Source organism: Paroedura picta, chromosome 3 (assembly GCF_049243985.1).
Source record: "Paroedura picta isolate Pp20150507F chromosome 3, Ppicta_v3.0, whole genome shotgun sequence".
Classification (NCBI taxonomy): Eukaryota; Metazoa; Chordata; class Lepidosauria; order Squamata; family Gekkonidae; genus Paroedura; species Paroedura picta.
In genome coordinates, this window is record NC_135371.1 from 63,153,865 (window position 1) to 63,179,037 (window position 25,173).

The 25,173-nt window shown below is 42.5% G+C and overlaps 1 protein-coding gene across 4 annotated transcripts in view; it reads right to left on the bottom strand.

The window, feature by feature from the left end:
- The window catches only part of SEMA3F (semaphorin 3F), a 184,846-nt gene that overhangs the window by 13,190 nt on the left and 146,483 nt on the right, over nt 1-25,173 (bottom strand). For all 4 annotated transcript variants that reach the window (XM_077326023.1, XM_077326020.1, XM_077326022.1 and 1 more), the window contains 7 exons: nt 16,453-16,546; nt 13,555-13,674; nt 8,007-8,146; nt 7,503-7,617; nt 6,661-6,730; nt 5,785-5,929; nt 3,756-3,978 (listed from right to left, as the gene is read on the bottom strand). In XM_077326023.1, the coding sequence (XP_077182138.1) occupies nt 3,756-3,978; nt 5,785-5,929; nt 6,661-6,730; nt 7,503-7,617; nt 8,007-8,146; nt 13,555-13,674; nt 16,453-16,546 (907 nt within the window). The remainder of the gene's footprint in view (nt 1-3,755; nt 3,979-5,784; nt 5,930-6,660; nt 6,731-7,502; nt 7,618-8,006; nt 8,147-13,554; nt 13,675-16,452; nt 16,547-25,173) is intronic.

Below are 25,173 nucleotides of genomic sequence, written 5' to 3' on the forward strand. Positions count from 1 at the left end.
CCTTGGGGTGACGCCCTCTAGCGTTTTCATGGCAGACTCAATACGGGGTGGTTTGCCAGTGCCTTCCCCAGTCATTACCGTTTACCCCCCAGCAAGCTGGGTACTCATTTTACCGACCTCGGAAGGATGGAAGGCTGAGTCAACCTTGAGCCAGCTGCTGGGATTGAACTCCCAGCCTCATGGGCAAAGCTTTCAGACGGCTTCCTTGCTACTCTGCGCCACAAGAGGCTCTTTTCTATCCAGCCTCAAAAACAGCCCACAGTTTTCAGAAAAGGAAGTAGGATTAGATATCAAATATGAGAAGTAGGAACAATCAGGGTCTAAGTGAAACACAGGGTTACCAGATGTCCTCTTTTTAGAATACATGTCCCCTTTTTTAGTGTCTGTTCGCTTTTGGGCTTCTTTTTAAAAAGCTGATAGAACTGTCTTCTTCTTCGATTGGAAGATTAGGAATATTCCTAGTTAGTAGTAATTATCACAGCTTAAATAGCGGGGATATTTAAATAAGATTTGTCATAGTAACCACTTGTTTGAAGTAGTCAGATGGGAAATACATCCTCTTTTTTTGCTTTTCAAAATATGGTAACCCTACTGAAACTAAATAAAAAATGAGGAACATTAGAGGAGGGGGGGTCTTATGTTTCTGAAGCAAGCATACTCGCTGCCCATGAAATAGAAGAGAGGGATAAGAAAACCCTGGTAATGTCTGAATATGCTCAAAAATGGGGAATAGAACCATGCGTGAACCTTACAACACAAAAGAGATCTGGCTTATTATTTTTTTAAGTGCATAAGAAATTTGCTTTATCTATATGTCCTTTTAATTTCAGAACAAAAGTTGCTTCTGTTCATAAGACGTCTATAGAGTAAGACAATAAACAAAACATCAGCTAGTTAAAGCGTTATGATATAAACTATCTTTTCTTTCTATATTATATGAAGCTCATGTATCTTGATTTTGGCATCTGACACATCAGTTACATTAGCTGAGAACTGATAGGGAATGCAAGTGATGCTATAAACCATGCAGTGATGTATGCTTGGAATTGCTGTTGGTTAAAGGGTTGTCTGTAGAGTGTAAGTGACTGAGCAGAGGTGGTTTGTCTGCTGGTTTCCCTACCAAGGACTAACTCTTCTTAGCTTCTGAGATCTGACGAGATTGGGCTATACCGTGCCCCTTTCCCTCTCATGGGTGAAGATAACCAGACCTCAAATGTTACTATGTGTACTATCCTCCCCCCCCCACATTAAAACCAGAAGGTAGCTCTGTAGATGGAGAGAGAAATAAAAGAGGGAGAAAATGTTGCAATAGTGAAGGAGTTCAACTAACTTCACAGTGATTGGGCAAATATGTGCTTGAGTCATGCCACAGAAACAAGGTTTCTGGACGTAATAAATGACTGTCTACAAAGCCAACCAGAGGTGAAGCAACTTTAACTTGGTTATGAGGAGGGCTTAAGATCTAATGCAAGATGTAATGGTTGTTGCATTGACTGGGAACAGTGACAATTCTATCAAGTTCAGCATTCATGTCAACAGAAAGTTGTCCTCAAAGTCCAAAACAATCGCCTTTCACTTCAAAAGAGGATACTAGTCAGAAGGAAGTTTAAAAGGGAAAATTAAGGGAGTAAAATCCAGGTTGCCTGGAAATGATTTAAAACGATACTAATTAAGCCCCAAATAGAATGCATATTCAAATCAGGAAAGGGCCCACCAAATCTAAAAAAGATGCTTGTGTGGTTAATGATTCAGTTCAGCCATACAAGGTAAAAGGCTTTTCTTGCAAAATGGAAGACAAACAGGAGCACAGGTTTTAGTAAAAGAAATGCCAATTGACAATGAGGTGAGGAAAAAGAATATGAAGAGTAGATAGGGAGATGATGGAGAAACTGAATGAATTTGTTGGTCCTGTTTTTACTGCTGGGTGGGCATTACTCTGAGCAAGCCCTCCAAGCACTCCTGCATCTGAGCCTAACATCACTGTGCATACATAAGCAGGCTTGAATTTCAGCAAATAAAAAAAGAACTGTGATCCAACACAGCCTGTAACTGTCAAAAGAAGGAAACTTTGCATAAATCTTGGAAGCAAGTTATTTGTCTTCACAGTAATAATTTAACAGAAACAGTGTATGTATACAGTAGGAAGTATGTTTTATTTCTGAGATTGTTCTGTTAATTTTCTCTAGTCTGGATTTTGGTCAGTAGAGCCAATCTGTCTGTAATGCAGTCTCAATTTACAGAGACATCATTTTAAGTTTCATGGTGGCAAGATTCATAACAAAAGTTCAAAGCTATAATAAAATTGCGAAAAAGAAAGGAGAGGGGAGAAAAGAGCATGTTTTAAGAGCATCCCTTATTTATAACTCATGTGACTGCACATATAGTTGTATCTGAGGAATAACTGCATGGGTTTTGAAACCCACCTTCTACTCAGTTTGAATGGCAGCTCTATTAAAAGGATTCACACCACCCATTCTACGGAGTGGTGGACTTCCATCTTCAGTCTTTATTCCCAGTTTCTGTGGTTGGAAAGGAAAATGGAAAAACAAATCTCATGCCAACGCCACTATGCCATCCCACTCTCCTTTGCATTCAGAATTAAATGCTGCCTTCTTTCTTTTCAGAAGGTGTTCCAAACTGATGTGACCATAAACCATTCCTGTTTCTTTCTGGGACAGGGAGCTGCCAAGAATGGGAGATTTGTTATACCTAGGCCTACTAGGAAAGAGGAAACTCCCTACTGGCTATGACAGGTGGTGGAGGGACTGTGCACAGCTGTTGGGTGCTCTGCAGTGGCTTGGGTAGCCTGTCCAACAGCTGTGCAAAGGCAGGGCATTTATCGCCTAATAAAAATGTTCTGGGTCGTTAGCATTCCTGGCCACCTGCTTTGAGATGCTGGCTAGGCTTCTTTGGCTTGCCAAGAGGCAACTGGCTCACCTACAGTAAACTGGACTGTGCAAGCTGTATGGCTAGACCTGCTCCCCTCCCTGCACTAGTTCTTTACTGTCATATAATAGCGGATAGAATCCCTACCTATTCAATCTATACTGCTTTCAACTATCCTTTGGAAGAGGTTTGTTCAAAGGAGTGTATTGAGTCTGCATTCTCCCACAGGTTTCCAGGAGAGGTACAGGGACCCTGCTGGGAGGGGACCCTGGTTCAAATTGCTGAAGGGTCAAAACAATTCTGTTCCACTCACAAGCAAAGATGAAGACAAGTTTAGAGCATCTTTCTGGCTGTTACTGAAATCACTTGGTCGACAGAGCAAGAGAGGTTTATTTTCCTACCACCACAGGGGTCATAGAGGGCTTTTCATTCACTCAGAAGTGAATTCTATTCCTCATACATGGAAAAGGCCTGCAGGCACCAATCCACAGAAAAGGAGAATCAATGCTGTATGCAAAAGCCCACTGAAAGCAATTTTGAAATGTGACCTAGGGAGAAATGTAGTCTAGCCCAAATTCCTATATCACTTTAGGCAAAAACAGAATACGAAAGACTCCTGGATACTTGATATGGTCTAGGCTGTGAAGGGAAGAACTGAAGCTGAAATCTACTGTTGCTGTCATTTACTCTCAACTGGGCATGTTACTAAACAGCATTTTTACAAATCAGCTAAAAGAAAATGCAGCCCTGTTGGTGAGTCTTGTGGATACCCCAGTGAACCAACCCATAATGCTAATCTTCCAGGCTGTTAATTGGTGGTGGCAGTAGGAAGTATTTGTGTATTCTCTTCAGTGCACATCAATGGGTACCTGTGCCCAGGAAAAGCACCTCATAGCGCCCATCAGCTGCATCCACCTGGTCCACGGCAATGGTTGTGAACTTGTAGTGGACGTTGGTCCTCACCACCAGCGGCTGACGGTGTATGGGGTATACACCATTGTACATCATGGGGTGAGTGCGCATGAAATTGATAACCTCATCAGGGTAATCCTTGGTTGATTTCATCGAAGGAGTGAACGTCCCTCCAGGACACTGGAAATCCAAGACAGAAATACAGAGCAGACATGAAACGCAACATCACAGGCATTGCTGTCTAAAAGTAGGTGGCTTTTCTCCAACTTCTCCTGTGGCTGTCAGATGTGTATGCTATAAGACTAAGAGAATAAATTGACTGCCTGTAGGCTAAATGTGACCCAGAGCTGCTTCCCATTTGGCCTGACCTATAGTTTCTGCCACAATGTATTATGCACCCTGGTTGCTTTTTGCAGCCTACTTTTTGTGTACTTCAGCTCAGTGCATGGGAATCAGCAGATGAGATCCATGAGGAGACCTCTGCTGTTCTTCATTCTGGGGGAGGGGTGGGGTAGAGGAAACTTTTCCTTGTTTCTTTGCCTGGTGAGCACAGTGAATCATTAGGTGGAGTCAGTACTGCTGATCCTTCATCCCTTCTGTCATTGAGTTGCTGGCCTAGTGTTGCTAGCCCTTCAGATTAGGGTTTTAAGATCTCCACTCTTAACAATTCTCATGCTGGTGTTTTAATCATTGTTTTATATTTTAATATTAATTGCCATAAGTTTATAGTCACAGCCTACAGCCCACGCAAATAACAAACTAATACGGTTCTTTATCATGAAATGCTGTGACAGCCAAATACAGCCTATCCTTTGAGTTTTTGGACACCTCCCCACAGCACAGCAAAGACCGTCTCTGGCTCTTTCTGGCCTTACTGGGTATATGAGCAAAAAAGACCAAGGAGCGGCATTCTCCAAGCCAATAAAACGAAGCAATGAGTTCTCCTTCTTTTGGGATATTTTGCCAAGAAGGAAGAGATGCCAGCAAATGGATCCAGAGACCACCAACCTGGAGAGGAAACACTAATCAGCCTCCCACGCTGTGGCCAAATGTCAAGCAGTGCACAGCTCCGAAAAGCTTGGCTGAATTGTAGCAAAGGATATGGATACTACAGGAGGCTGGAGGAGCACCATAGGGTGGAAAGATGGGGACTGGGAGAGCAACAAGTTCAGGTGAGGTGTGCAAGGCAAGAAATTGAGAGGCACAGAAAGAGCAGTTGGGCTAGGGGGAGATGCAACATAAGAGTTTCATTTTGCTGAATGTCACGAATAAATCCCCCCACTGCAACCTTGAAGACTGCCATGGTAGAAATACAAACATACATGCTAAGCCAGACCCACTGGTCCATCTAGCAGCAGCTCCCCTAAGGTCTTCTCCAAGCCAGCTAGCTGATATCCTTGCAACTGGAGACATCAGAGCCTTTCTGCATTTAGAGTATATCTACAGCTGAGCACTGGCTCCTTCCAAAGCCTGCCAACTTGGTCATTTGTTTTCTTAATTGTTACATTTTAAACATTACTTCACAAGAATACCCAGATTAAGCTGCCTTATATTGAGTCAGATGATTATTATGGAGCAGAGCCTGATTCTTCTTTTTGGAATAAACCTTCACTGACCACAGAATTCCTCAAGAGCCAAGAGGCTCACAACACATTGGGATTTGTTCTATATGAATGCATTCCTATGTGCATTCCATTATATTTTGTTATGTGGTGGTCCATCTAGCGTAAAAGTGTTGGCAGCAACTTTTTTGGGTATCAATGTCATACAAAGTATTGTTGACCCGTGACTCGGCGTGCATCCTGACTTTATGCAGGAAGTACACATGTTCTCATACATCTTTTATCGCTTACACATACACTACCAAGCAGTTATATACATATACAAATCTGATGTTGAATGTATTGATATATGGAGAAGGGAACCTTACTTAAGGCCAGTGCTGTAGAAGAAAAGTGATTTCCCAGGAGTCTTATCTACACTTACAGTGCCAGGTCGAGGGTAGGGCATTTTGCCTGTGTAAGGCATCCACTGGTAGTTGGGGCCTTCCTTGTGTGCAAAAGGTCCATTGAAGACCATACGGATGTCCGCCATAGAATAGACACACACAGCAGAGCCTTTAAATACAGACCTGTGTAAGGATAGAATAACTTATGTTAGTTCCAAAGGTGACCATCTTGCTCACATTGAAAACTGCATGCATTGTTCCATTCTTGTACCATATACTCCTGGCAGGCTCTTCTGACTTCTTGTCCTTTACAGCTGCAAAGGAGGAATATGCTTCTTTGCTCACTCCTGGTTGCTGGCAAGCCCTGGAAATGCCCCTTAAACCTCACATGTGCAATGACATGGACCAAAGAAAGCCAGGGATTTCCTGCCTGGCACAGAGCACCAGTCCAGCAAGAGGGAGTGTGGAATAAGACAATGTAATTTTGGTGTTCTCTGACCAGCTCCATGCAGCTGTTTCAGAGTTATCAAGCCATGTTCCCTATGATATAACATTCCAGGATTAGTCACTCCAGCCACATTCACTGAGAAACCACACTGGCTGCTGCTGCTTGTTGGTCTAACAAAGGGCCTGATGCCCTCCTGACCTTCCAGGGGTGTAAACAGATCCTGAAGTGTGGTAGTGGGAAAATGCCACCTGCCTTCTTCCCCAGGGGATCATGTCATCAAATCCAGCTGCCGTGGTTTATGAAAAAAAACCAAGCTTGGTAAGCCAACAATTGGGCTCTATTCCCAGCTCTGCCAAGAGATTCTATGATGACCCTTTTTGATTCTTGGCTAAGAAGACACATAGTAAGGCACAACCATGTGAAATGGGGGACACAGGCTTTAAAATCCTGACCCCTGAGCACTCACCCAGAAGCAGCAAAAACAGCATAAATGATGGGGTTCTTCACATCCTGAGTCTGCTGGATGAAAACATCCTCTTGAAGAAGAAGAAGAAGAAAGTAGAATTCAAAAGAATCATTGAGACAACTGAAGTTGTAGTGCTTTGCTGAAGGCAGAAGCAAATATTGCAAGAAATGCAGTTCCACTGCTTTTGGTCTCTTTCCCTACACTTTCCTTGAACATCCAGTAGAGTGCAACATGCAGAGTGACATTGTCCTGCTTTGCATTTCTCCCACAGGTGACGTACTAAGATGCAAGGCAGGGGCAGGGATATGCACAGCTTGATGAGTACATGATCTGCTCTGTTAGAAATTCCCTGGAAGAGGGGGGAAAGAAACACAGCAGCAGAGCTCAGAACCTCTCATCACATCTAATTCAACCCAGGGTAAGAAGGTGCACAGAATCAAAGGACTAGGAACCCTTGACAATGCATGCTGACCCAGTCTAACCTACTGTTTGTTTCAGATCTGTGCAGATGTTCAGTTGTAGCTGAAAGGTTATTATTTACTTACTTACTTCATTTATACCCTTCCTTTCTCCCCAATGGGGAACCAAAGATCCCCTCTTCTTCATTTTATCCTGACAACAAGCCTGCAACATAAGTTAGTCTGATAGTATGTGACTGGGCCAAGGTCACTCAATAGGGCTCCATGGCAGAGTGGAGATTTGGACCTGGTTATCCCAAATCCTAGTGTGATACTCTAAAGACTATGTCACTCTGGCCACACCTACCCAGTCTGATGGTGACCAGCATAATAAGCCAAGCCATTCCCCTTCCTTTGCAAAATCCCTGCCTTCAGAATACTCACGGAGTTCATCAAAATGTGTTTCAATCCCATCAGGCCCTGGCACAGAACAAATAAGTCGCGCCTTCAGGAATGTACTCCACTTATTAACCAAGCAGCAGTGGCCTCCATCATCATTCTGTGCCAAAAGAAAACAGTGTTCTGAAGTGCAGGAAACATAATACGAGCTAGAGCTCCTATTGAGTCGCACTGAAATCAGTGAAGCTGACAATCAAGTACACGTGGTTAAGATTGGGCTGCCAGACTTACAAGAATTTTATTTAACATTTTCCTGCAGGGGAACAATGTGGGAGTTCTGATTGAACAGGAATGCCCAGTTGTTCCAAGCCCAGCCGTTTCTAGCAGGAGGCAATATAGGGAAGGGAACAGAAAGTAGCAGCACTGAGAGTGGTAGGGCTGAGAGTAACCATGACATTCACAACAGATGGGGGTGCTCTAGAGAACAGTTCAGGCTCAAGGGGTGTCCAGGGAGAGTGATACCCAGCCCCATTCTTTCTCAACACATACCAGGCAAATGCGACCAATGCGGGAGTAGACAACAGGACTCTGTGGGGCGTCAGTGGATTTCTCTCGGAAGAAGAAGTAGAGCTTGTCATCATTCCGCTCAGCACTGTCAGGGATTAGCTGGGCATGAACAAATGCTGGATCTGCAAGGACAAGTGAAATAGAGAACATGGCTAGTGTGCTCACGCATATTCTTTCCAGACTCCATGTCTTCTATGGTCAAGAGTCTTGCTGGTCCTTTCGGAGTTAAAACAGGGCCCATGGTTCCTCAGTGGCTCATGGAACAGGTTACCTGGCCACAGATTACTTAGAAAAGGGCACATCCTTTCCCTCAGTGAGATTTCTTCCTCATCCTAGCTCCCAAGCATGGATTTAGCTAGGAAACATTACTAATCCCTGTAAATTTATGTATTTCCCAGAAGATCTAGTACAAAGCATGGGGTTTGATTCCATGGAAAATATCCCAGTGGGCAATGGGGAGGTTATACACGTCATTCACAGAGTTCTGTGCCACCATCTTGTGGCTTCTTAGAACAGCTTAAGGTACCCCTTTCCCATCTGACCTGTTCAAAACAGCCCCTTTGGTTAGCTTGCTACAAAAGGACAATATTTAAGTTCAGGGCTGAAATTCTACCAAGTATCTGCTGATCAATTCTCCACAGGAGCAGACTGGGCTTTAAAGCCAATGAGAAAAATCCTGAGACGTTGATAACCTGGGAGGAATCTACCCCTACCCCTCTCCAGTGACAATCAGAACTCAAGGAATGAGTGGCCCTTGTCCAAATTCTGTGAGGGGTATGCAAGCTGCCACCATGAGCTGGCAACCTGAACCTCAGCACAAGGTGGAGAAGGAAGTACCTGCTCTAGCCAAGCTCCATGCAGCATGGAGAAGGAAGTGCCTAGCCCAGATGAGTCCTGCACAACAAAGGAGGCATCTGGTGTAGCACCACACGGTGTGAGGCTGGCTGAGCAAGTGCTCTCCCTCCCCCCCTTCCCCCTTCCCCCTTCCCCCTTCCCCCTCCCTCCCTCCCTCCCTCTCTCTCTCTCTCTCTTGGAGTGGTAGACATTTTTTCTTCCCAGTGTACCTTTGATTTCTGAGATCTGTTTATAATAGCACAGTAAAATGGCAGCCTAGATAGTCAAGCTGGGACTTAGATATGCAGTTAAAGCAAGCACATGGCTACTGAAAAGTTCAACACTATCAACATATGCTCCACTCACATTTATTTCACTCTGTTTTTAAATGTTGGTTCCACCATAGAGTCCATAAAGGAAGATCTCAAGATGACTTTTAAAATGTTATATTACATAGAATAACAACTATTGGGTGGAGGAGGGGAATCCAGTAGCGTAAAAAGCAACCAACCAAGCAAAGCCTACAATAGCAAAATTCTGGTTCCCTTGCAGGGTCACTTGAGGTCAGCTCATGTACGCATGGGCTGACAGCTTGTTTCTTTAGTTCACAGTGGCTCATGGCCCAAGGGAAGTAGGTCCCTAAGTTGATTTATGGTGGCATATAAACCCTGCAGCTTCTGCTTATGGCACACAAGCTAGATGGCCTGCTCCAATCAAACAATGAGCCAACCAGGAGCACTCATTGACCTAGCAGTTGTAGACACTCCTCCTAGATCAACCTCCAGGCTTTCAGCTGCTGGTTCTTTCTCCTCTGATTCAATAATGAAGTTTTTCCACCAACCTTTGATAGAAGGGGAAATGGATACGCTATAAAATTGCAGTATGTGGACCACTGTGTGGTCTGGAACTCTTGGAAAACAATCCCCTGTGTAAATTAACACTTTCTTGCACAACCAAGACTTCACATACTCTTTCTGCACTCCTAATAAAAGCCATTTCTTATTACTTCTCACCCTATGACAATGTGACCCACTTTGAAGCTAGGTGTTTTCTACAGTAAAGCTATTTTTTAAGAGGATGTGGGGTCAACCTGATCCACAGACTGCAGCTAGAGAAGCAAATCTTAGTGTAAGTTATTTGAAAAGATCTTGGCATAATGCACAATAAGTTACACAGCTGTTTGCTTAACTGCTGCAAGAAATCTACCGGTGTGTTTGATTAGCTAAGCTTTGGTCTACTGAGCTGGAGCCCTGAGCTCTGTGCCTTGAATCACCTCATTTGTAACATACAATGAAGTAGCTGAGAATTTCTGACTTGCTGAGCAGGGTCTGCCTGAAGAGGACAGATAATAACAGAAGCCACAGCATGGGGAATTAGTTTTTGGCATCTTAATATTGTACAGCAGTGTTGCCTGGCTCGCACTTCCCTTTATACTATTCCCCAGAGCCCAGCTCCCAGACATTCATATTCTAGCCCCACCCCCACCCCCTCACAGACCGGTTTCAACATCCTCAGCTCCTGCATGATCTTTTCCAACTGTACTTCATCTTAAATCTGAGGTAACTTAACCTGTAAGCAACTAAGAAAACAAACTCACATCCCTTTTAATCATCCAAGTGGGGTTGTGACCCACATTTTTGAGGAACTCTCAGCCTTACTTCTAAGCCTGTCTCCAACCTTCACAAAAACACTGACCTTTCTCTCCAGTTTCAGAAACACCACTACTAGGTTTATGTGATTACAAGCACACCTGTCAAGATGTTTTCTCAGAATATTTGGGAGATGTTGCAATTTTGGCGATCTGTTACTGTTTCATCCCAAGTCTCCCCAGCTAAAGAATTGCCAAGGAAGGCAAATGGTGCCTCTGAAAATCCAGCATTTGCTTATAGATAGGTCTGTTCAGGTTACTAAAATGACATCCTCCTAAACATGATCCCCAACCTTGGTTTACTCAGCTGTTTTTGCTACTCCAGAACAGCTGGAGGTGCACCAAAGGCCTTCTCTCATTGGATCCCATTCCTTGATGCATGCAGGAGGCAAGAGGGCAGGAGATAAAATGCCCTGTCTCAGTTATCAGAAATGACAAGAATATAAACCTGCCCTCCACCACCAACTGTGTGTAAAGAAATAATGTCAAGCAACCAAATGCTTTTGAGTGAACAAAAGGGGAGATAGATGCATGTTAGACCCATGAAATTAAGAGACGGGAACAACTACCCAAACACTGGCACACTTCTGAAATAACCAGATGGCTGGACAAAGGTTATGTAAAAATAAATTCTCACAGTGCACATTTCCTTCTCTGGAGAGAAAACCTCAAACAAAGTATCCGTATAGGCATCTTCTGATTTGCAATGGCCAAATGCAAAATCATAGAGTTGTAAGGCACCTCCAGGGCCATCTAGTCCAACCCCCTGCAGACTGCAGGAAATTCACAACTACCTGCCCACCCACAGTAACTCCAGTTCCATGCCCAGATGATACCTCCCCCCCCAAACCCCCCCCCCCCAGAATCCATGGCCAGTCTGGCCTGGAGGAATTTTACCTCCTGACCCCAAAGTGGCAGTAAGCATTTCCATGGGCATGCAAGAAAGGGCCATAAGAACCAAGCATGGACACAATCCCTTCCGCCCACCCACTTACAATCTGCCTAAGTTCACAGGATCAGCATTTCGGTGAGGTGGCCATCTAGCCTCTGCTTAAACATTTCCAAGGATGGTGAACTCACCACTTCCCAAGGAAACCTGTTCCACTGAGGACACACTCTGTCAGGAACTTCTTCTGGATGTTTAACCGAAAATTCTTTTGAATTAATTTCATCCCATTGTTTCTGGTCCGTCCCTCTGGGACAAGAGAAAACAGCTCTGCTCCATCCTCTATGTGACAGCCCTTCAAGTACTTTAAGATGGCTATCATATCACCTCTTAGTCATCTTTCTCCAGGCCAAGCAGACCAAGCTCTCTAAATCTTTCCTCATATGTCTTGGTGTCCAAACAAACAGATAATATGTAGGATCTAAATCAGATTCTTGTCCTCTTCATTGCTTACTCAATAGCAGTGTGGGCTTAAACTTTCTATTGTTGGTGGGAAGAGCACACCATGAAGTGGATCCCACAGGAAAGAATCTGTTTTAGACTGTTGATCTGTTATTGATTAAGCAGAAAGTGCAAGCAAAGGACAGTGCATTGCAAATGGCAAAGGAGAAGTACAAATGGCCTCAAGGACAGAAGGGTTCTACCACATGAAAAGGACTGCTGGAGAAGTATATGGACATTTTCATGGGAACGCCTAGTTGGGGACACAGACTTTCAGAGCCCTAAGAAGAGAAGGGGCAGGGGTACAGGGAGCTAAAGGAAGATTTGATCTCATGATCTAGATGAGCGGGTGGAGGGACTACCCATCAAGTTTGCAGATGACACCAAATTGGGAGGACTGGCAAATACTCCGGAAGATAGAGACAGAGTTCAACGAGATCTGAACACAATGGAAAAATGGGCAAATGAGAACAAGATGCAATTTAATAAAGATAAGTGTAAAGTTCTGCATCTGGGTCAGAAAAATGAAAAGCATGCCTACTGGATGGGGGATACGCTTCTAGGTAACACTGTGTGTGAACAAGACCTTGTGGTACTTGTGGATTGTAAACTAAACATGAACAGGCAGTGTGCAGCAGTAAAAAGGCGAATGCCATTTTGGGCTGTCTCAATAGAGGCATCACATCAAAATCACAAGATGTCATAGTCCCATTGTATATGGCACTGGTCAGACCACACCTGGAGTACTGTGTACAGTTCTGGAGGCCTCACTTCAAGAAGGACGTAGATAAAATTGAAAGGCTACAGAGGAGAGCGACGAAGATGATCTGGGGCCAAGGGACCAAGCCCTATGAAGATAGGTTGAGGGACTTGGGAATGTTCAGCCTGGAGAAAAGGAGGTTGAGAGGGGACATGATAGCCCTCTTTAAGTATTTGAAAGGTTGTCACTTGGAGGAGGGCAGGATGCTGTTTCTGTTGGCTGCAGAGGAGAGGACACGCAGTAATGGGTTTAAACTACAAGTACAACGATATAGGCTAGATATCAGGAAAAAAATGTTCACAGTCAGAGTAGTTCAGCAGTGGAATAGGCTGCCTAAGGAGGTGGTGAGCTCCCCCTCACTGGCAGTCTTCAAACAAAGGTTGGATACACACTTTTCTTGGATGCTTTAGGATGCTTAGGGCTAATCCTGCGTAGAGCAGGGGGTTGGACTAGATGGCCTGTATGGCCCCTTCCAACTCTATGGTTCTATAATTCTATTTCTATATCCACAATGGATTTCTTTGAATTGGCTATTTCTGGTGAAAGAACACATTGTCAAGCAGCTGATGTGACATGTTTGACGCCTCAGACTTTCAGTAAGCCAGATTTGAATAGCCATTGTAGGAATAGTGTGGATTCACATAAATAAACAACTGGGAGTAGCTAGCATAATGTCTTTCAATTACAGCCTCTTATCACACAGTATGATAACTGGGTCTTTCTTTCAAAGGAGTGCATTCTGAAGCCGTGAGAGAGCTGACAACCCCTGACCTCCAGAGGAAACTTTCTGGCTGCTTTAATTAAAAAAAAATATTTCACATTTCCTGCACTAGCCTAGAAGATGATCAGGAACCCTGCTTTTCACTCTCAACACTCTAAGCACTGCGATCTCCTCACTCACCATTTAGCCAGCGGGAGTTGTACTGGTCAGTCCTCATGGCAGTCTGCTTGCCCATAGTACGGAAGATGGCAGCATCAGTGCCCATGAAGTCAATGTAAACACCTGCATAGAGTTCTTCATCTGTGGCAAAGGCAGAGATCAGCAAAGAATGCAGAACTGTTCTCCATATGAGAGAACTACAACACGATGATAAGCAGTATTATACCTTAAGTTGGAAATGAAATCCAGAATCACATTTAGCCAGAATTCCAGTACATACCCCATTAGTCCAGCTGAGGGTGGGATGATGAAAAAACCATTGTTAACCCCTCCGTCTTGTCTTGCTTAAGTCATTTTTGGGAGGATGGAGATATTTCTTCCATGACACCAGCCCAAACACAGGACACTCTCAACAACATTAGACATGACATTGATGTAAAGGGAACAGGAAAGCAACTCAAATCTCTTTTTCCTCTGTCCTCTCCCCCTCTCCTCAGAAGGAGAGATGAAACAAGAGTCCTTACAGCTCCCCATAAGAAGAAATGGTAGAGAGTGAGTTGCCACAAAGGACTTCATTTTTGCCCAGAATCATCATACAGAAAGAGGGAAGTATTTTTAGCTTTCTCCAGCACCCTTTCTCTCAGGCAACAACAAGCATAAGGGTTGGCCCTCACACTTCAGGAAGTTTAAAGGAGGAGGGGTGTAAGGTTCCTTTCTTTTCTCTCCATCGGTTATTTTGACAAGAACAAACAACACCCCTAAACCCACAGCCTTTTCCATTCTAATCTACTGGCATTACCCATAATCATCATGGACAAACTGAGGAGAAGGAAATATGGGAGGCAGGCCCTATTCCCACGCTCTGCTGCCATAGCTACTGCTACTGAATATGTGACCAGAACTCTTATTCTAGCTGAAGCAACAGGAAAGCCAAAAGAATCACATGACATTTTCTTGGTAGGACTTTTAATTGAGTACTAGTTGTCAGACAAGTTATTCCTCAACTGAGCAATTCTGAATTCTCATATCTGTATACAAGAGGTTGTTTATTTTTGTAGGGCATCTGTGCTTCCAGTTCTCCCTGACATCAGTGGTGCATCCAGGGCAATATGGGGATCAGGCAGCAGAGTATCCAACAGCTTTGGGAATGCCTGGAGATTTGAGGTATTTGAAGTGAAACTTTGGCAAGGTAAAATGCCATGAAGTCCACCTTCCAAAGCACCTGGAGATTGGCCACCCTAGCAGGTAGGGAAAAGCATCTATGGAATTAATCTATTTACCCCACCCCCATTTTAACCTATGCATTATATTAGAAGATGCTCTATATTTATATTTGGTATGAACACAAAGTCACATTCCAGAGCAGTGATATTGCCTTTACGAAGTAGGTATATGAGCAAAGACAGGGGGGGAAGTAAAGTCTTTGTACAAGGGGTCATTCCTTATTATGCTAACATTGACTGTAGGAAAAGGCTTAAAATGTTCAAAGACGAACAAGAAAAGGATTGAGATAAGTGCTTATTCCCCAGCCACCCCCAACCAACCAGGTGCCCTTTCATGTCCTTCCTACTGTTGTCTCTGAGTCACTTACAAAGGAATTAAACAGGATTACAAAATGGACCCTGGTTTGTCCGCCAGGCCCAGCGCTCAGCCGGAAACGCACTGGCACAGGGGCACAAACTTCGCCTTTCTCAGGCCTGGGTCGCAGCTGCTGTCAGATTAATTAAGAAGTTTAGGGCTTGTCATGTAAGTGGATACTTATGCCTGGACAAGATCAGAGGCAGCCCTGCAATATCAGTGGGCTGGGGGAATTGCGGGAAGTGAGAATTTTGACTAGTCCTGGAGCTTACTCCTTGGGGGAGCCTAGTGCAGCTGTCATGTAGCAGTGGGCCTAGGAATGGTAGGATAATGATACCGCTGCTAATTATCTCCCTGCTGTGAATGTATGTGATCCCAGCCAATGCAGGCCCTGTGGTGCCCTCCTCATTGGTAAATGTCTGCTACCATGTGGCCTGGAAATGTAGGAGGTACCACGAGAGATGAAAAGGATGCATATCGTATAACAAATTTCCACGAATGTTCTTGTTTGGAATCATCTTGGAAATGACTGAGGTAAGAGAATAAATAGTATGCTTATTTTTATACAAAAGTCACAGGAACAAAGGGCATGGGAATTCGGTATGTGAGAGAAAGGAACAATATGTTTTCTAGGGAGCATACAAACTTTATAACAGCGAGATCTGGACAAAATTCAGTTTGGACCTATGTAAGTATAGTTTACTAATCATGGTCATATTTATGGAATGTACCTACAATGGATATGTAGATAAGGGGAAAGTGCTAGATGAAAGTGAGTGGCATAAATGTCACCAATGAGGATTTGCCAGCCTCTCTCAGTTCTGTCAATGACCCACATCCCTCTCACCATAAATGTTAAACTATTCCAGCATAGTATAATGGTTAGGAGCAGCAGTTCCTAATCTGGGGAACCAAGTTTGACTCCTCACTTCTCTCCATGAAGCCTGCTGGGTGACCTTGGGCCAGTCACAGTTCTCTCAGCACTCTCTCAGTGCACCTACCTCACAAGGTGATTGCTGTGGTGAGAGGAAGGGAAGGTGATTGCAAGCCATTTTGAAACTTCTTAGATTAAAGTGGAGTATAAAACCAACTCTTCGTCTTCCATTTTAGTATACCTTAAAGCCCTTGCCCACAGTTTTCAGTTCCTTATGGAATCTTCTACTGGCACCTGTTTCTAACAACAGTCCAAGTATTTTCCTGAGCACAGAGATGCTTTTACTTGGTCTGATATTCAAAGAAGTCTTGTTCCCTTTTCTTCTAATTTCTGTTAGCTCTTCTGGACTCCCAGGGAGCAATCAACTTTTCATCTTCTGAAATGACATTAACAACTGAGGAACTCACTGATTAATGCTGACACGGTGTCCACCTTTGGATCATAAGAGCATTTCCCTTTCCCTGACTCCAGTGTCTGTGGTTCCACATAGAATATGTAATCCTGGAACAGAAGGCAACAGAAGGATAAATTATCTACATGATCATACAACCTTACCATTAGTCTTCTTGGTTCCTTTAAAAAGGGGATATACAAAAGTTCATTAGATAGAAGACACTGCATGCATGAACCACACTGTGCACCACTGAAATATATCTCTTTCATCCAATAATGTTTACAAACAACTGAATGCAGGAAGCCCTGGCATACAATATAAGTCCCTTATAAAATACATTCTAAATGATTTCTCCATAGTGGTTGACTCCATGCACTGCAAATGACTCCACTCATGCAGGCAACTGCCCCATCAAGGTGAGCAGCCTCCTCCATGTCATAGCTGTTTGAGGTACACTAGCCTAGAATGTCCAATGGCAACCATAAAAGCATGAATGAAAGGTGCAGGTATAGCAGCTGCTCTTAACACATCTTTGAAATTGCCTGTTGTTAGCATCTCCCTTGACACCTCCATGTCATGACAGAAACAGCAGTACTGTGTCCACATGGTATTCCAGCTGTAGCTGCTTTAACCGTTGTCAATCCTAAGCCAGCCACAAGAAATGCTGCTGCAAACTCATTTTCTCAATAGCTACTGCACTGCCCTATGAATTAATTTGCAGGCACAATGATTTGCTATTTTCATGCAAGCCTCAAAATAGCTGTCCCATGCTCAAGTTGTCAAAGTAATGTTAGCTTGCCCTAAATAAATCTGTTCTATGATTGGGAAACAAATCAAATATGTTAAAATAACATATTCCACACCCTCTACCTTCATGATGCTATTTTATAAAGTCATGCAGTTTTAAATTAAATTAAATTTTTAAAATCATATTTCTAGTGCTCACTGTCTCATGACCATGTCACCTATCACATTCACGGCTGGGTTCAAGACTGGGAATGCTGAACTGTGCAATCACTTCACAGAGACCCCTCATTTCTTCTACAGTATTAACACCATTGCATGCTCAGGCCCACAATTTTCTTTCTTTTATGCCGATTAAGTAGAAAAAACATCCACTTTTGTAATACGAGAATACCGCAGCTACATGCTTCGTCATTCTGCCTTACTATTAAGTGCGACTTAGCCTCAAATAGAAGTTTATTGGAAATTCCACAGATCATTAGAGAAGTTTTTTTACAATCATGGCTGTGCCCTTACTGCTAGGCTGCAGGTTGCCAAAGTGGAGACTGGGGCGTCAAGGATTAGCCGTGGCAGGGCCAAGCAACTTGGGCATGGCTCATGTGGCTGGCTGCCATGTGCGCTGGGCTGAGCATGGCTACCCCCCTTTAAAAGGGGCTGCCCACCCATTAACTGGCCTCTTGCTGCCTCATCCAGCCAACGGAAGGTTAAATCCCACCCAACCAACTTATAACAAGAATTGAGTTGGTGTAAGTCACTAATTGTTAAATGGTTAACATATTGTAAGGCAATTTCTAGAGGTCAATATTAAGGATGGTGATATGTTTAAAAATAGTTTTGATATTCGTTGTGCAAATTTAATCGTCATTGTAAGAGTTAAGTGTTCTCAAAGTTATAACCATATTATTGTGCTTTTGTTGCTGGATTTTGTCGCAGCTGCCATTTGGGCCTAGGGAGATTGTGATCAGTCCATGCCTGCAAACCAGACTTTTCAGCAGCAGGGGGGCCTCCATAAGAGACTGCATAGATGCTGAGCTGCAGTGCATCTCTGGCGGGAGAGGCACGCTCACATTGCTGGGCAACTGGGGGGAACCAGACAGAGACTCACACCCAATGTAAGGTTGCCTTCCTCTTATTCTGGTCCCAGTGGCTATAGGATGTGTCGCTGGGGTCTGCCCTACCTCATGGTCCGCTGATCGTGAGGCATCAAGGATTTTCTCCCTGGGCTGTGCCGATGCTCCAGCTGGGGTGTTAATAAGGCTGTGGCCAATTCCATGCTAAACAAGAATTTCGTGTGCAGGGGTGTGGCCAAGATGTCGTCCTCAGAGGATTGCAGTGCAATCACTGAAGCCTGACAGGGGCCAATTGTGGAAGCAATTGGCAGAAAAGAGGAGGGGTACACAAACCCCACCTCACCTTTCTACCAAGGAAGTCCTAGGGAATTCTTGGGGCCATCTCCAATCCTTTAGGGAGTTTATCTCCCCGGATTACAGGCTGTCAGTGTTTCGGATCAAGAGGACGACCACCATATTCTATCTTGGACTTCTTTCTTTCTTTCTTTCTTTCTTTCTTTCTTTCTTTCTTTCTTTCTTTCTTTCTTTCTTTCTTTCTTTCTTTCTTTCTTTCTTTCTTTCTTTCTTTCTTTCTTTCTTTCTTTCTTTCTTTCTTTCTTTCTTTCTTTAAGAATCTGCTTTAACCCTCTACTACGATTTACTGCAAATGAACGCTGTGAACTGAGGGGAGGACATCTGCCAAATTCCAAGATATCAAGATACCAATTAAAGCACAGAGGCAGCATGTATTTCTCCGTTTCTTCGTTTCTCTTTTTCCCCCCTTTTGCTCTGCCTGAAGCCACCTCGTTATGAGGCAGGCTAATTCTCCTTCCTAAGCAGAAGAAGGACTTAAATCAACTCAAATTAATTAGCAATAGCTCTTACTGCAATTGTTTTGGTTTTTGGAGATAAGAGATAAGAGCCGTGGGTGGGAGGATCTCGCGAGAATTTTGCTCCAGTACGGGAATATCTGCTTTACTGACTTCAATACGTCACACGCCAGTGCCAGGAACGTCGGAGGTCAAAACAGACTGTTGCTTTCTCTTAGGACTGTGTAGGACCTCTACTGGCTATTTGCAAAATTGTCTGAGATTGGTTGCTGACTTGCAAGCATGTCTATGTTAAAAAGAATGGCTCATCTAATAGAGAAACAAACCCAAGATTTGAAAGCATTTACAGAAGGATTGCTTACAAATATTTTCAAGGAGATCCAAGATGGCAAGGAAGAAGTCTCTAACAGGAATGATGGATCAATAACAGTGGCTGATGATAGCTCTAAACAAGGTGGAAAATCAACAGTAGAAGATAAATTTGAAATTTTGGAGATGGAAAAGGGGATGTCGGAGCCTTGCAGCCTAGATAAGGACACCCTTCTTAAAAAGACATACAGGCATTTCAAAGCAACAGTACACAAGAACCAATCAAAAGATATATGGATCTGCTGTGAAAGTAATCGATTTAAAAGAGCTGCTCGGGGAAAAAATTGTATTGATATTGGAGTCCAGGAGGTGCAACTGCCTCAAGATTCATCGATGCATACTCTGCGGGAAAGAGTACAGCTGCACTTTCTACGCCAAAGGCCAACTGGACAGAACATAAGTCTATGGGAACAACAAGATGCAGCAAGTCTTGATATGAGACCCCCTTAAGAAGACCAGGGAAGGGAAAGGAGAAGCAGTGGTCGAAATTCTTTCTCTTCTTTTTCTTTTCTTCTGTAGGCACATAGACAATATAATCGTAAGTGCCGGAAATATAAAACGGGGTTTCTCCCCCTTTATTTCTTCTTTATTAGTGTATTGACATATAGCCAAAGCTCATACTGTTCTGCAAAAAATGTTTAGCATTTAATTCAAATCTGAAAATATACTTGTCAGGATGTGTCAAGTATGAAATGTTTTATAGATGTATGTGACACTATAAGGGACTGTAAAAATTACTAAAAAATATGTCTTCGCAAAGCGCCTCCGACGCATCAGGCCGCCGGCAAGGGAGCCCCTGGCAGCCACGCACAGCGCAGCTGCCAGGGGCTCCCTTGCCTAGCGCCCGCTGTATTGTAAGTACAGCGGGCTTGATTACTAGTTAAATATATCTCCGCAGTGACTCCCAGTCAAAACTTAAAGCATAACTAAAAGGAGGCACCTAATCGAGGAGGTGTAAATGTAACCAACGAAGACTTTATTTTACTATTTAACAACTTATACTTATATAACTTATACTTATATAACAACTTATATATTTTTCTTCTGTACAACTAAGTAGGCCTCTTTTCTTAAATGTGGTAGAAATGTGGATGGCTCTAAGATTGTGTTAAATATAAATTGTTTTATAGGTGTTATGGGATACAAAAAATGACCGTTAAAATTGTTAAAAACTATGTAAACAAATGTTGGAAAGGTGGTAACAAAGTAGGCTTCTTTTTTTAAATGTGGTAGAAACATGAAAAAGTTTATAAGCTTTGGACAAAAGTTCATACCATTGTGTAGTTAAGGTGGGGTCTTATATTTCCAAACGAAGACTATATTTTACTATTCTCTGTATTAATAACTTACATTGTCTCTATTCTATATTTCTATCTTTATGAAAATAAAAAATATATAATAAAAAAAAGAATTTCGTGTGCATGTCTTCCTTGTCTGCTTGTAACTGCCCTCCCGCTAGGCAACGTGTGAATGGATGAAATAAATTGAGCTGTTCTTGCAGTTTTCATTAATTTGTTGATATAGCTGCCTACCCTATAATGAAGGCTCAGGAAAGGAAACACATGGGCCATTCTGCACGACTTTAATATAGCACTAGTCTTGCATTTTGTTTGCCACTAAAACTACGTTCCGCATGACGTTGTGAGCAATTTGCAACACTCCTGCAACATTAGCACCAAAATCGCTTTGTTGTAGCAGTTTCTGGGGAATCGGGAAAAGTAGATTCAACCTCAGAAAATCACTACACTCTTGCCAACAACCTGCAACACGTGCGAAAAAGACACGTGCCTTCTCAATATACCGGTTGCAACAAAGTCCCTCCCCCTGGCTCTCTCCTCCCAATTTCCGGCGAAGCGATCGCCATTTTTCCCCCCTCGGAGCGGGGAAAGCAACGAACCAGCGAGGCTTAATTCACCCAGCGAGGTTTCTCCGGCTACAGTCCCTCCACAAAAGTGCTTTAAAGCTCCCTTAAGTCCCCAAGCACAACACAGCCCCCTGTTCGCCAGTTCCCTTTAATTTCGGCCAAAAATCGTGTCCATGGGGGGGGGGGATTTTTTTTCCCACTTGGGGGAGTGTGGTAACGATGAATCGCCAGCTCACATGCCAGCTAGATGGGTTTCTACGTTGCGAAGAATCAAGGCATATTAGTTGAAATGTGTGTGTATTTTTTTTTTAACTGCTTAAAGAGAAAGGGGCCTTTCGGGAGCATGATAACAAGCACCCATTGGCTATTCCGTTTGATTGACGGCCAGGGGCGGGAACAAGCACAGAAAAAAATCGTTTCCTTTCTAGCAATTCCTGCGAGACCGGAAACCTGTGGGGAATGAATGAAACGCTACTGGATTCCACTACAAATGGTATGCGGAACACTGAGATTCTACTATTTAAAATAGCATTTCCTCTTTGTAAAAGCAATTGGTAACATTGGTCCTTGTGCGGAATGGCCCATTATATTCTTATCCCTTCATATCCACAATAACTATACATAGGTAAGTCGATGTAGTTTCCATTTGAAACTACAAACTCCAGCAAAATACTCGGCAAAAAAATTGACACGTTTAAACAATTATATGTTTCATAGATCCTTCAATACTTTCTTTACTATTTTCTTCAATCACACATCATGATAACCATTGTCCACTCTTTGGACTTAAAAGGGACATTGACAAAACGGCTATATTCAAGTTCCATATATTGGTTGGAAACTCAGCCTTCAAATGACCTTCAGATAGTCTTCTCCCAGTATTTTATAACAAAGCATGTCATGGCCTTCTCATAAAACAACCACCATTCATGCACAAATTTATTTGGGTAAGAAATGAGTTCATGTTTATATTGCTGTATAAAATACAAGTAGCGAAAGGCCACATGGCAAAGTTTTTGTTGATTAAAAGCTCTAGTGCCCTGTTTTTGAAATTTTTCATATTTTCCCTAATTCTGGATTATCCTTGGTTGACCCACAACTACTTTCCATGTGTTTCCTTCCTACCCATATGCTAGGATTTTGCTGGAACCTTGTTGAATATGCACACAGCCAACTGGGAACCTTAACAAGCACACAGAAAGAATTTCACATTATTAATCACAGCTGGTGCATAGAAGTACCTTAAGTGGCTCTCCCAGAGGGCAGTCACCAGAATGCCAGCCATGACTAGCAATGGTGTAATGCAGGTCTTTAAGCTGAAAAATTAAGTGGAAGACTGCAGAGTAAATGAATGTTTCTATAATCAAATGACCATCTCAGTATTGTACTGACTTAAGAACTGCTTTTATTTGAAAAAAAAATGTTGATGTGTTTTGATGTTTTTTATTTTAAAAACTCTAGCATGGTAGGCAACACTGACTTATGTATGGGATATTTAAATACATGCTTATCCCCTCACATTGAAATAAACAAGATAAGAAGTCCCAAACTTGAGTCAAAACATATCTATTTTCTCCATCACTTATTTCTACTGGGGAATCTCTAGGATGTATAAAAAGAACCTTGTCAAAGATTTTATTTAAATATCTCATTAATATCAGTATCCAGGAAAAAAACAACAACCACTGATTAAGTCAGCCGGGATATTGTAAAACCTATCCTGCCATTAATAATACTGATTTCCCATACTTTCCTTTCCCAAAGCTCTTCTTTTCAATAGAGCTCCATTGGCCATTATCCATAAACTATACAGGAATTGTGGCTCTTTATTAGCAAAGAATACCCACAAAATGGAAGTGTGAACTTTCTAGGGCCTCTTTTTAACCAGATGGTCATTGGCTTTATGTTCTCAGAATGGGGTGGCAGGAGGACTGAAAAGGTGAGAAGCGCAAGATACATGGTTCTTCAAATACCTTCACATTTGAGTCCAGTCTTTTGTTAACATCTACTATGCTAGGCTAGTGCTGAGTAGTGCTGAATCTGTCTTAAAGATGGATTGAATTGGACAGAATAAATCCCTTTCTGTAGTTCCTCTTTCACCTGAGGAATTGCAAAGGTCAGCTGCTTTCAGTGGAATGGGCTGAGTCAGTATCAGTGGTATAAGAGACCATTAGCGTCAGGATGATTGAACAGGATGAAAGAACACCGAAACTATGAGCATAAGGAATGAGGCACTCTTCGAGCAACATCATACTTGCACAGACACATCCCCAAACCAAGCCATATTCAAAAACATGATCACTAACAGAATGTAATAGTTTTGCCAGAGAATGTAGAGGTCTTACTTTATCTTTAATCATGCATAGTATCTGAAAGATGCTGATGATAGGAAACATCCAGTATCATTGACAGAATGCATGTCTCTAACATTATGGGTTTGTGAACTAATTTTACCTGAAATAAGAGCTAACTGGACAGAAACTAACATCTCTTGAGGTCAATGATTTTGTTCAGCTGGAGGGACCTTCTCTTACCTCCTTTCTTGCTCACATAATGCACATGTGCAAACATATACAACCATCTATAAAAAGCACTAGCCCATCCCAAGCCCCATGGCTAATGCTAACCCTAACCCCTTTCTAATCCTGCCAAAACTAGCAGTGACAATAAACTGAATCTGGATATAGTGTACTTACAGTAGTTATAAAGCACAAGGATTTGGTTAGGATTAGGATTTGGTTTACTTTAGGTTATGTTTATGGTTAGAGATAATGCCAAAATATTTTTTTCTGGAAATACCAAATACAGAATTAGGCTATGGTTTGGATTAGCGTTACTTTAGGGTTATTTTAGGGAGGCCATAGGGTTAGGGATAAGGGATAGGATAAGGGAATCATAAGAGTTAGGGTTACGCAAAAATATATATTTTTTAAATTTTATATATAAATAATTTATAATTTTTGGTATGCATTCTACATCACATTTATAGTAATTCCCACTGGAAAATAAACTGAGTACTGGATAGTGATACAATGTGCTTATGGTAGAGTTTGGTTAGGACTTCAATTTATGTTTCTTTTTCCCAGAAATAAACTGAGTACTGAATAAAGATACAATATGCAGATGGTAGACGTCAAGCACTAGAGATTAAGGCTTTGAGTTAGTCTTAAATTTGGAATGGGTTTAGGGTTAAAAAGATGTTAGGATTAGGGTTAGGGAAGAGTTAGCGTTAGGGAAAGTTAGAATTGGATGTAACTCCTCCCACCTTTTTTAAGGTATGATTTTTTCATCTTTGTTTGTTATTGATCCTACACACTTGACATTTATATTACATTTAACCAGTAAATAAACTTAGAACTGGTCAGAGATACAGTTGGGAGACAATAGATACCAAGCACTAGGGTTAGGTAAGGGTTAAGGAAAGGGTTAGGGTAGGGTAAAGTTAGGGCTATTGTTAAATTAACCCATCCCTAATCCTCCCTACGCTACCCCTCTCCTAGTCCTAACACTAAAATGAACAATATTAACATCCTAACTCATACCATAACTAAACCCTAGTGCTTGGTGTCTACTGTAAGCACATTGTATTACTATACAGTATATTTTCTGGGAAAAATTAATGTACATGTGAAGTTTGTAGAATAGATGCAATTTTTTTTAGACATTATTATATACCTAACCTTAATCCTCCCTAATTTTAACCCTTCCTAAACTAGCCCTAACATTAATCCAAACCCTAATCATAAAGGTAAAGGTATCCCCTGTGCAAGCACCGAGTCATGTCTGACCCTTGGGGTGACGCCCTCTAGCGTTTTCATGGCAGACTCAATACGGGGTGGTTTGCCAGTGCCTTCCCCAGTCATTACTGTTTACCCCCC